At 42.9% G+C, this 13,262-nt stretch overlaps 1 protein-coding gene across 15 annotated transcripts in view; it reads left to right on the top strand.

The window, feature by feature from the left end:
- The window catches only part of CACNA1D (calcium voltage-gated channel subunit alpha1 D), a 540,723-nt gene that overhangs the window by 471,944 nt on the left and 55,517 nt on the right, over positions 1-13,262 (top strand). For all 15 annotated transcript variants that reach the window (XM_077452074.1, XM_077452065.1, XM_077452061.1 and 12 more), the window contains one exon: positions 10,190-10,320. In XM_077452074.1, coding sequence (XP_077308200.1) covers positions 10,190-10,320 — 131 coding nt within the window. The remainder of the gene's footprint in view (positions 1-10,189; positions 10,321-13,262) is intronic.

Here is a 13,262-nt window from a genome sequence, read left to right as displayed (position 1 = left end):
AGGGTTTTCATACGGGCAGATTGACAGAAAAGAGGATTTTACTCAGCGGGGTGGATTTATTAAAGGCAAATAGACTGTGCACTTTGCAAGTGAATTTGCACTCTAAAATGCAGTTGCACTCCTTTTCTCCGGAGCTTAGTAAATGCGGTAAAGCTCTGCATTAGCTTGCATCTGGTTGGGTACTCTTTACAAAGTGAAGCTTTACCACATTTACTAAGCTCTGGGTGAAATGAGTGCAATTGCACTTGCAAAATGCACATTCTATTTGCCCTTTTCGTAAATCCATCTATGTGTGTTCAAGTCACATCTCCTCCACTGAATGCTTCCCTTCAGATGAACAGGGAACTCCACAAAACTGACTCATTGGAGGTGCATTCTGTGTTGAGACATAAACTGCATTACAACAATCTGTGCATTTATTTGTATTTTTTTTTTCTAGAAGGAAGTACTGGAGCAATAATGTTTACCACTTCACTGATACCGTATATACTCGAGTATAGGCCGACCCGAATATAAGCCGAGGCCCCCAATTTACCCCCAAAAAAACTGGCAAACTTATTGACTCGTGTATAAGCCGAGGGTGAGACATGCCTGTCCATCCCTGTGTGTGTGTCCGTCCATCCCTGTGTGTCCGTCCATCCCTGTGTGTCCGTCCATCCCTGTGTGTCCGTCCATCCCTGTGTGTCCGTCCATCCATCCCTGTGTGTGTGTGTGTCCATCCATCCATCCATCCCTGTGTGTGTGTGTGTCTCCATCCATCCATCCATCCATCCCTGTGTGTGTGTGTCTCCATCCATCCATCCATCCATCCATCCCTGTGTGTGTGTGTCTCCATCCATCCATCCATCCATCCCTGTGTGTGTCTCCATCCGTGTGTGTGTGTGTGTGTGTGTGTGTGTGTGTGTGTGTGTGTGTGTGTGTGTGTGTGTGTGTCCAGCCTACCTTTGTCCCGAGCCTCCGTCCCGTGCCTTGCCTCCTTGCCTCCGTCCCGTGCCGGGCCTTGCCTCCTTGCATCCGTCCCGTGTCGTGCCTTGCCTTGCCCCCGTCCCGTCCCGTCCCGTGCCGTGCCGTCCCGTGCCCTCTTCGTCGGCGGCCATTGTAAGTTCAAAAGCTGCGCCGCCGCCTTCGCCTGTGATAGGCGGAACACTGAATTTCCCAGCAGCCTGTGTTCCGCCTATCACAGACGTCGTATCATCCTCGTCCGTAGTACGAGGATGATACGACGTCCGTGATAGGCGGAACACAGGCTGCTGGGAAATTCAGTGTTCCGCCTATCACAGGCGAAGGCGGAGCCGGAGGCGCGGCTTTTGAATAGAATGGCCGCTGTCTGTCTGCTCGACACGCTGATCGAGCGGGCAGACAGCGATGACTCGAGTATAAGCCGAGGGGGGCACTTTCAGCCTCAAAAAAGAGGCTGAAAATCTCGGCTTATACTCGAGTATATACGGTAATCTTATAAAAATTATTTCTGCATTGTCGCTAGATGTTAAAGTAAACCTGTCATGGGAGAAATCTGGGGGCTGCCACTGCCAACTGGCACCTGAACAAAATGCTTTTTGACTGGCTGTTACCTTGCCCCACTGTATTTCTTGTATTTCTGAGTCACTGACATAGGACTAGTAGGCGGATTTGAAATCCTAATCAGAAGGCCTAAGTTGCATACTTGTTCTAGGTAAGTGACTCAAACCATTTAATATAAAGGGTCAGCTTGAAAGCCAAATGACTACGACTTTTAGAAGAATACATCAGAAAGCCTCCATGTTCTCATATGACAGATTTATATTAAAACTGGACTCTGGAGAAAACAAAACTTTTCCACTTGCAGTGAGATCATCTGCCATGCAATGGTTAGCTGCTTGTTTTGCCCAGGAGAAGATGAATAGGGTGATACAATCACCTTTCTCACTAATGCAGGCTTCCTCCATGCTGTAAGCCCGATCCCCTGGAGATAACTTCTCATCGCTGGTTGCAGCTCTCTGACATCATCTCGTACAATGCGGGACAAGCAGCACCGCATTGTATGTGGGGTCACCAAGGACTTGCCCACATTCCAGGGTGATGGATAGTGACGCAGAGTGTTAGCCTCTGGATAAGAGACAGGAATAACATAGGTATATTACCTTATTTATCATCTCCTATCCAAAATGAGCAGTACGAAGGGACCTGCGGCAAGATTACAATTTCCTTCCCCAGAGATCAACCTTAGCCTTTGCCTCAGGTCCTGCTGACAGTATAATCCATGCGGTACAGTATACTGAAGCACAGGTAGAATGAGTCCTGGCTGACTTGCAGCATTCAGAAAGTACCAATGAAATATTTATAAATGATGTTCATATACACTTCACAGTAGGATAAGGCTAGAAAGCTCTTTGCATGTAAAGGGTCAAAGTGTACAAAAAAACATATTTCTATTATAGGTGGAATTAGGTGAACTGAGTTATGGATTAGCTTCTTGTATATCTAAGGGTTTCCAGCAGCAAGATTTTACCTATGTAATTCATTGCTGTGTTCCCATCCACCTTTAATTTTCCTGTTGTCACTGTTTTCCCACTTGTGCATTTTTACTTTTCACAATGTAATATACAAAAAAAAGCCAGTGGGGGGCATGGAAGCCCCCCTCCCCCCGTAATGGCTGCAGTAGGTGTAGCATCATGAAAAATCAAGATAAAATATAATTGCTTCCAAGAAATTTAAGAAACCATTGGTGGTTTTCCAGCAATGGTGACATATACATTTTGGGTGGAATTGTCCAATTTGGGTGGAATTCCATACCTCTTGGAAGATATGTTTCCGGTTGAAAAAAATCTTAAAGCCCAGCTCCAACCTAAACTTTTGTTTAGAATGAGATTGTTGTTGATGCACGTTTCCGCTGGAGAGATTTCCCTGATTTCCTGTCATGGTGAACTGTGAAGGAAAGTCTCCCCAACATTTACACAGACAACAGTAAGAGTGGGGAAGAGTAAAAACCTTTGCCCAGTTTTTGTTGCTGTCTGTGCCTTTAGTGGGGAGGATTCCATTCATGTTTGTGGCCTGATCGCAGGTGTCTTTAGGTCAAGAAGTTAGAGGAAATTTCCTCATTGGGGACCCAGACAGCAGTAAAAATGTTAATCTAAAAGTTTTGGTTGGAGAAGAGCTATAACAGCATAATCCACCAAAAAACTGGTGTCTCATTTTTGGGTTACTCCAATGGGTTGACCATGGACTCTTTAGAACAGGAGTAGGCAACCTTGGCACTCCAGCTATGGTGAAACTACAAATCTCACCATGCCTCTGCCTCTAGGAGTCATGCCTGTGATTGTCAGGGTCTTGCAATGTAGTTTTACCACAGCTGGAGAGCCAAGGTTGCCTATCCCTGCTTTAGAGATTAGCCTGACTCCCTGTCTGTGCTTATAGTATCCTATTAGCTCACGGGTGCTTTAACAGTTCAGTTTGTACCCAGAGATGATGGTTGGGGCAATAGAGCCTTCAGAGCCTCCTGTGTGCTACATTACCTTTTTGGTGTAGTAGATGGGGTTAAGAAGAGAATGAAGGCTAACTTACAGATACAATATACTGAATTAGAATGTAATGGTGTAACTGCTGCTATACAGAATATTTCCTTCTTCATCTACTAATGCAAATTTTGTGCCTTAAATCTGGATCTGGATATGTGTAGTAATAATTTCAGTTTATATATATCGTGATTAACTGCAGATGTGCTAATCTTGTTCTTGCAAATCTTTTTCTCTATTTCCTAACTATATTATTCTTTGTAGTACTGATCATTCTTGTGATGACTTAATGTGTTCTACATGTGCTTTGTGTACGTGTTTCTTTAAATGTATACTGAGAGAGGACTGAGCTGTGTGACAGGGGACATTGTGATAATGGCCAGAGCGAGAGGGTACCTGTCCAACATTGCTGTCATTTTTTTTCATAGAAAAGGCATTCCTAGTTTATTGTAATTATTTATGTTGCCAAATGTGTAATCACAGTTGAGTATATATAGATTGTATCTATTACCTTTCTCTGAGAATGCTCCTATCAGTTTTTCTGTTTCATCACACCTTCACAGTACAATCTGAGCCCAGGGACAAGGAATATCTGTGATGTGCTGTATTATTAGAGCCCTAGTCTGAACTATGTTACTATTATGAGTCTCATAATAAGCACCATGTCACTGAACCCCAAATCCATATCAGGTTGCTACAGCCCAAAACTACCCTATGTGTCTAGAAGCAGACACAGCTCTATGTTACTAGCTAGATCATCACCATGTTACCAGAATTATAACCAGTACAAAAGCCTCAACGCAAACCATATAAACAGAGCCAGAATTTGTAAAATGTTAATCAAGCCAGTATAAGTAGTATGTTCCTAGGGATACAATCACTACCATGTTATCAGAAATAGAACTGAAACCATGTCACCAGTGCCAGATTGATCCCAAAGTGCAGACACGGCTCACAGCAGGGGTTCGGTGCGTCCCTGTTCTCCATTTCAGAGACGAATCAGGCCCGAATTTTTGCCTGAACTCCGACCTGAAACTGAACCAAAGACGCACAGGATCCTTGTGCAATGCGCTCCGCGGTCACCCTGGAGATGTGTGAACCCGGTTCCATTGAGAGCCGGTTATACTCTCCTGTCATGCGAATTGGATGCGGGGAAACCCGCATCCAATTCGCATCAGTGTGAACCCAGCCACTTAAGCGACTTAGTAACCAGTCGTGGGTCACAATGAGCAGATGACAGTTCTGCGTCCACTCTGTGTATGCAAAGCCAACATAGACACAGCCCACTCTACTCTATGGGCCGTCTCATCTGATAAAATGGAAGGGGATGGATCCACTTTCCGTTTTTCCGTCCATGGACACAAGTCTGTTTACATCTGCCATTCCATAGAGGTGAATGGAGGGTCTGATTGGGTCAGACAGATCATGGTAAAGGGGCCTAAGGCTACTTTTACACCGATGGTCTGCGGTCTACCAGCACCTTTGGCTTTCCTGCAGGTTAGCTGTACTTTGCCATACAATTCTATCATATCCTGCAGGTGTGGTGCACTTTCTGAAAGTGCACCAAACCCACAGGTAAAACCAGAAGTCTATGCGCTACACATGCGGATCAGTTTAAAAGCAGCCCAGTAACCACTGCAGAACAGATATGTCAATATATACACTGCGATTTTAATAATAAACTTGCTGCCTCAAGCAGAATGCACTTGGTATCACTCCACCTATGACAGGAGACGGTGCTATACAGGAAGCATTGGCTTATGCGGCTCTACTCCGCAGCTGCTTGATTCCTCTACCACTGGCTTCACTCACAATACTGATGCTCTGGCATGGTGGGTAGACAACCTGCAATCTGGGCTTGCAAACCCGCCATCCCAGAGCAAGAGGTCGCAGGCCACATCAGAGGGCTCCGCGGGCCACGGGCCACTGGTTGGGCACCCCTGATCTACACCATCCCAGCAGAACCAAATTTGGTACAATGTTACCAAAACAGAATCAAAACTATGTTACCAGTGTCAGAATTTGTACCATATTACCAAAGCCAGGTACTAAAGATAGAACCAACCAAAATGTATCAAAACCAGAATAAATGCCATCTAAACAGATATTATATTCAGGACTTGCTTTACGTTATCTTACTAACGTTACGTTATTTTTAAAATTTTACCAGAGCCAAAACCAGTACTCTGTGACCAGAACTAATATAATTATTACAATGCTTCCAGAACCACTACCATACTATTAGATCCTGAACCAGTATCTTGCCAGCAGACTCAGGATCATAACATAGTTACATAAGGGGTTATTTACTAAAGGAAACTCCACTTTGCACTGCAAGTGCACTTGGAAGTAAAGTCGCTGTAGATCCGAGGGGGACATACAAGGAAAATAAAAAACTGAATTTTTGCTTGCAAATGATTGGATGATCAAATCAGCAGAGCGTGCAACGTGGATTTGCCTTTTGTAAATAACATCCATAGTTGCATAGTAGGTGAGCTTGAAAAAAGACACAAGTCCATCAAGTCCAACCTATGTGTGTGATTATATGTCAGTATATAGTTACATAAACTGTGTTACCAGGGCCAGATCTGGTTCATTACAATGTTGCCATGGCCAGCTTTGGAACATTGTTCTCAGGACGAGAATCTAAACCATGTTGCGAGGACCAGTTTTCTACATTGTTACCAGGACCAGAATCATAAACCATGGTACCAGAGCCAGATTTGGTACATTGTTGGAGGACCAGAATCAGCCATGTTGCCATAGCCAGATTTGGCACATTGTTCCTAAGACCATAATTATAACCATGTGACCACAGCCAGATTTGGCACATTGTTGCTAATACCAGTATTATAATCATTGACAGATTTTGTACCATGTTGCTAGCCTAGAATCCGTGTCATGTTACCAAAGCCATAATTTATAGGTTTCTCCTCATCTGACTCAGCAGCTCCGGGTTATGGTGTAGTTCACCCAAGTACACCGAGCCATGTGGGTTTTTAGGTTCTCTCTCGTTCCAGTGGACACTTGTACACCATAGTGGCCTTTATAATATCTGGTAATATTTACTGCCTTCTCCCCTGTCACCAGCGAATCAGCCACGTGATTTATTTATTGCTATCTTATACTTGTCTGGTGTTTTAAAGGTGCAGAATCCATTTCTCTCACCATCCATAAGAATAGGTACATGCCTTTGCTTTAGTCATTTGTAGCTTATTCTACTTTTGTAGTCTTGAAGCAACTTTAAGGAGTGGTCAGGTCTGGAAGCAACTTGAGGACCCCCAGTGCCAGTGGTGATGGAGGCTGAGCGTTGTGAAGGTGACATTCTCAGTCTCTTAGGCAGAGCATGCTGGCCACTCTGCTCTTCAGCATGATACAAGGAGCAGCATTAGCTATGGCGTTAGGCTAGCGCAGCCACTTTCTTCCAGGACTGTGGCGGCCGGTGACAACAACAGAGCGTTGATATCCCAACTCAAGAAGATCTGAGAACAATTATACCAGGGGAAAATAAACCTTGATACTGCACATTTAAAACCATTGTTTTTGTCTAACTGCAGTCTTTTTAGTCGTATACCTCTACTGCTTGCATGGCCTTACGGAACTGCTTTGTACTTGTTGTAACTACTGTGCTTGAGCTTTCTCTGCAGCCTTCTCTTTTCCTTTCAACTATCCTCTCAGAATATTCTGAAGCAATTCTGTTTTAGGGTGGTGGCATGGAACTAGTGTTGCCTCTTGCCAGCTGTATTCCCCTACATTTGTTAATATCGATACAGATGCATGCTTCAGAATACAGAATCTTTGGTAGATGTTGCCTGCATGTATGGGTCCTGTAGTGTCATACGATTCAACCTTCATACATTTCCCTCAATGTCCCAAGAGTCAGTTGTAATGATAGCTTTGGGGAAAAGGTTGCTGGCGGTAAGTATGTTATCCTTGGTACACCCACACAACAACCCCTGGACGGAAACCTCTGAGATGGGAACTCATGCAGAAATATGTGTACTGTTGGTGATGCTTACTACTGTAATTCCAGACAGACTTTTTATGTTTTGGATAGAGTGGGGAAAGATTAGATTTCCCGACAGTTGTCTTTTGTTGCTGTCTTTGTTCCTCTGGGGAGGAACGCCCTCATTTATTGGCACAATAGTAGTCACCAAGATAAAAAAACAAGGGGAGGTTTCTGCAAAAGGGACACAGACAGCTATAAAACACTGTGCCCAGTAAAGCAGACAATGATCCAAACCTCTGTTGAGCTTTTATTGCTTTCAGTCTTCTCACAGGGGTGATTCTCCTTGTTTTCTGTATAGTGTCAATGGTTACCTACACAGTAAATGAGGAAATAAACCTTCAGTGGGGACACAGACAGCAATGAAAACCCGACAAAGGTTGTAACTCTTTGTTACTCTATACAAAACCTAAAAAAGAAAAAGCTATGTCGGAAATTTGAAATGTCTTCAAATATGAATAGCTTAACAGCGCCAATAACTGGGTAATACCAAATGTATACACACTGCTGCATGATTATTGGTGGAATGACTAGGTTCACAAAGGAATCAACCAGAACTAGGGCTGATGAAAACTGGAATAGGCCAGAATAGTTTTCCTATCACTGGCATAGAATGGGGATTTGGGAGATTTTCCACAGTATTATGCCCTGTACACAAGGTCGGACTTTCTGACAGAAATTGTGTGATCAGATCGTGTTGTCGGAAAATCCGATCGTGTGTGGTCTCGATCTGACTTTTTCCGTCAGAATTTCTGACATGCAAAGTTTGAGAGCTGGATCTAAAATTTTCCGACAACAAAATCAGATTGTTTCAATTCTGATCATGTGTAGACAATTCCGACGGACAAAGTGCCACGCATGCTCAGAATAAATTACGAGATGAAAGCTATTGGCTACTGACCTCTTTATAGTCACGTCGTACGTGTTGTACGTCACCTCGTTCTGAAGGATCGGATTTTCCGACAACTATGTGTATGCAAGACAAGTTTGAGGCAAAATCCGTCTGAAAAAAATCAGATGCATTTTGTCATCGGAATGTCCAACCGCGTGTACAGGGCATTACTGTGCTGCATATGGCTTCCAGTGGTCATTGCACAGGCTACTGAGAACCCCTCTTGAACAGGTACAATGTGTGTTGACTTTGTTGACCTTTGGATGTATGAAGTAATTGTGGGTAGTTCAGTTCTGACAAATTGCTCTGTGCTTGTGATGACAATATTTCTGGGCCAAATTTATTAATACATAATAACTGGGCATTTATACATTCAACAAACATTCACTGAAGGTGAATCTTCCCATTGCCTCCTAATGCTTTATTATATATTGAATGATTCACCACCATTGAATGTTTGGTGAATATCACATTTACTGCTTTATAAAAATGCCTGGAATAATAATAATGAAAAAAAAATTAAACAAATGCTGGGTCTGTGTCTGCCCACAAACTATATTTATTTTACATCATATCTATTTATATGAAGTGCCAACAGGGGTATCAGGTCTAACTTCAAAGTAGAGAAAGTTAGGAGATATGCCAGGCAAAGCATTTTAGTGCAGAAAAATGTTCACAATCTTTTGGCCTTCCAGCTTGAATAAACCTCATGTATGAAAGTGACGGGTTTTTCAACTAGGATTTTAGCAGCTCCTCTTGTTACGTGACACTTTAAGCATGCAAGCGCCACTCTTCACATCCATCCAACATCCTCTGTCTGCTATAGGAGAAAAAGATTCCCTAGCTGCCTAGCACATTGAACATGTCCATCCAATGTGAGTTCTGTTCTCATTAGGATGCAATCACTTCACAATGAGCGCCAACCGCCTGTCATAGGTGTGCCAGGGCTGGTGATAAGAGCAGCACTGCCACTTCTATTAGGAAAAAGGGAATGACCTGTAGCTCTTTATTCGACCCACAATATCTTTTTTTTTCAACTAGAAGACTGAGCATCTACTTGCAGCATTTAATTGGCAGGGTTCCTAGAGTAATTAGTAGCATAAGTGCCTTCACTTGCAAAAGTGGAATTTAAAAACAGCTGTTTCAAGCCGGCAGCACTATCTACTTATTTGGGCTATAGCAGCTGTAAATTAATGGGCTGCCAAAATTTGGTCCCTAACATGCAGAAAAATGTACATACACAATGGGGTTGATTTACTAAAGGCAAATAGTCTGAGCACCGCAAGTGCACCCGCAAATGCAGTTGCTCTAGATCTGAGGGGAACATGCAAGGAAAAACAAATATATATATTGTTGCTTGCACGCGATTGGATGAAAGAAATCAGCAAAGCTTTCCATCATTTTAGAACTTTCCTCAGATCTAGCGCAACTGCACTTGTAGTGTAATTAAAGTGCACAGTATATTTACCTTTAGTAAATTAACCTCAATGTTTAACGTATCTACTCTTCAACTTTTTAAAAAGATAGTGTAATTCAGGTAAATAATATATTCAAGGTCCCCAAGATTATACGTTGCACTTTTTTGCACACTAATTACTTTGCATGTAGTAAATGCACTTTTAGCTAGATCTCCCTTATCATCTTTCCTTTCGGACCCTCCATCTTCATCTTGCTTGCTTGCTGGTGTCCTGTGCTAGTTTCGTTAGTATCCGCTGCATCCATCACATTTCTTTTCAGATGCTAGAGTTCAGAGTGATCGTGAATGTTGCTGACTTGGGAAAGATTTGTCTGTTCATTTAGATGATGAGGTAACCGTGGGGAAGTTCTATGCCACCTTCCTGATACAGGACTACTTTAGGAAATTCAAGAAGCGAAAAGAACAAGGACTGGTGGGGAAATACCCTGCGAAGAACTCCACAGTGGCTCTACAGGTGATTGTTTTTTATACTATGTATTGATCTTATTGATATATGTTAACAAAGATTTTGTCTAAATTTACTTTGCCTGACTCATGTGATGCTGACAAGCATTGCATACAGCAACAGTGACTATCTACAGACAAGGACAGAGGATTAGGGAAAGGTCTCTTTTTTTTTTAGGCAGTACTTTAAAATGGAACTAAACTCTCTCAATAAACATTAAACAATATTAATCCTTATGCTTCTAATATTAGTGAATAGATCGGAAGGTATATTTCTCTTACGTTCACTGACTGACACAGCTCCTTTCTTAGACCATCGGGTTGTTACGCCACCTTCAGGAGAGGACTAGGCAGAACATGTTAACATGTACAACAAAACCAGAACTTTCTAGTTCCGCCCAATGGGCAGCCCCTTAGGTAACAACCCCTCAGCCTGCATCCTGCAGCCTCAGTTTTTTTTCTGCCTAGTGAAGGAGAAGGTCCTAGGAACCCTGCGGGCCCATCGGTCCGTGGATTTTTTCTGAAGAAGTTTGCGTTTTGTGCAAGATTAAGATCCTGTGATCTGCTATCAACAGCCGGTTGGGTGACAGCCTGGATACCCTTATCCTTGTAGTCTCCCCAGCCTGGCCAGCTAGCGTGTGCAGACCAGTTTTAAACTTTTATTTTTTTTTACATTTCTTCAGTTGCTTCCTGGTTTCTGGCCTAGGCCAGAATGATGTAATACATCCTAGCATTTGTTTCTTTCATCTGAAGGAGGGGCTTTCCCAGATAGGAATACCCACCTGCCTGCATGCCTGTTCTAAGGGAAGAAGATCCCCTGCAGGAATTGGGGGGTGGCTGCAGGATCGGGAACATGTTACATGTTCCACCCTAAAAACGGGTGGAACATGTAACCTTTTCCCAAAGGTGAACTTATCCTTTAATAACACTGGATAGGAGTCCTTAACCATAAAACAATATGTAGAACATGCAGGGTCACACAGGACATATATACAACTTGACAAAAATTCTAATCCTTCCCCACACTGCTTAAAAAAAGTTGTTTTTTTTTTCTTTTTTTTTTTCTTTCATGCCATCTCTGCCCCAGTGGAAGCCCAATCTCCATGAGCCCCTGTCTTCCTATCTATCTTTCTATCTAAAACCAATAAAATATATGAAATATAATTCTGTTTTTAAATTGATATTGTTTTATGGTTTGAAATGATTATATTTGTATGTTACATAGTGTCAGCCAATCCAGCAGAACTTATTAGTAACTAGAGCCATTCATGTCATCTGCTTTCCTGTTTGGAGTAATTGATATATTAATTTCCCTACAAAGTTCATACAAAACCATACACTGGAAATAGTTTTGGTAGACAATAGCCTTCTAGTGGCAAAAACTGAAATGCAAAATGGAAACCCATGCAAACACCAGATAACTACAAAAAACTCTCTTCTGATAGTGAGAAATAATCCTAGAATCTCAGCAAGTCTCAAGTTTCTTATTCCTTGCACTAGTTTTATAACTATCACAGCTAAGAACCTGTCATGTTTGAGATTTGTTATACTAAATAGGCTGAATGCAATTTAACAGTATAAAAGAAGCAGACATATCAAGCTTACGTGCTAACTGTCCCAGATTTGACAGGACAGTCACTCTTTTCAGTAAGCTATCCCACCATGGCCCTGTCCCGGGCTGTGTCCCAGAAATCAGAGCTACATAGACAGCAGTATCCTTGTCTGCTCTCTCTCCTAGCCGCTGCACCATCACCACCGCTTTGCCTCTCCTTGCAGCTGTAGGAGGGTTGAACTTAGTAAATAAAATCCTCCACAGCTGTTTTGCCCCCACCCCCTGTACTAGAACCCCCAGAACCACCAGTCCCCTGCCATGTGCCTATTCCTCCTTCTCCAGTGCTGCTGGCTGGCTTCCCCTCCCCCCTACCTGCCGGCTGCAGCTGCTGCTGGGTGGGAGGGGGGGGGGAGAGATCATTGTTAAGATGAAGAGGGGGAGGGGCTTGGTGGGTTCTGGTAAACATATCATGTTCACCAGCTCCTTCCTGAATGTACACAGTGAGCAGTCGGTACCAATCCCTCCTGTGTTTATTCATCTCTGAAGCTATAGTTTGTGAATGAATAGGAGCCTCTGTACAGAGACTTGTGTTCATTCATCTGCTGTGCATGGCCTAAAAAATCAGTAGCACATTTTCTTTTATTCTACTGGTCATGTGCTTCCAGAAAATGTATGGTTTAGTATGCGGGTGGGGGGGTTAGGGATCATGGCTGGTGTGCTTTAACAAACTCTGAAAGCTGTAAGGGAAAAAGAAAAAAAAATAGAAAAATTGCAAAAATGGTCTGGCCATTTTTAAACATTTGACATCCGCGCTATAGCCGAAAGACAGCTACGGAGCGGACCTCAAATGCCGGGAGTGCATCCATGTACATCCTCCCATGCTCTGTGATCGCTGGGTTCTTCGGTTTCGGCTGGTCACTAGTGCTGCTAATCAGTGCCATCCAGTGCTGCAAATCCGTGCCCACCAGTGCCATCTATCAATGCTCATCGGTACTGCTAATCAGTGCTCATCAGTACTGCTAATCAGTGCCCACCAATGCCACCTTTCAGCGCCCATCAGTACCTCATCATCAGTGCCACCTATTAGTGCCCATCAGTGCTGCCTATCAGTGCCAATCAGGGCAGCTTCATCAGTGCCTCCTGATCAGTGCCACACCCCCTATCCGTGCCCATCCATGATGCCTATCAGTGCCCAACAGTGAAGGAGAAAAATGACGTGTTTGTAAAATTTAATAACAAAATATGAAAAACGTTTTGTTTGTTTTTTTCAAAATTTTCTGTCTTTTTTTGTCTGTTTAGCAAAAATAAAAAACACTGTGGTGATTAAATACAACCAAAAGAAATCTCTATTTGTGTGAAAAAAATGATAAAAATTTGATTTAGGTGGTGTTGCATGACCG

Source organism: Lithobates pipiens, unplaced genomic scaffold (genome assembly GCF_037356315.1).
Source record: "Lithobates pipiens isolate NorthernLeopardFrog02 unplaced genomic scaffold, aLitPip1_a1.2 Scaffold_23, whole genome shotgun sequence".
Lineage (NCBI taxonomy): Eukaryota > Metazoa > Chordata > Amphibia > Anura > Ranidae > Lithobates > Lithobates pipiens.
This window is presented reverse-complemented; position numbering and strand designations above follow the sequence as displayed.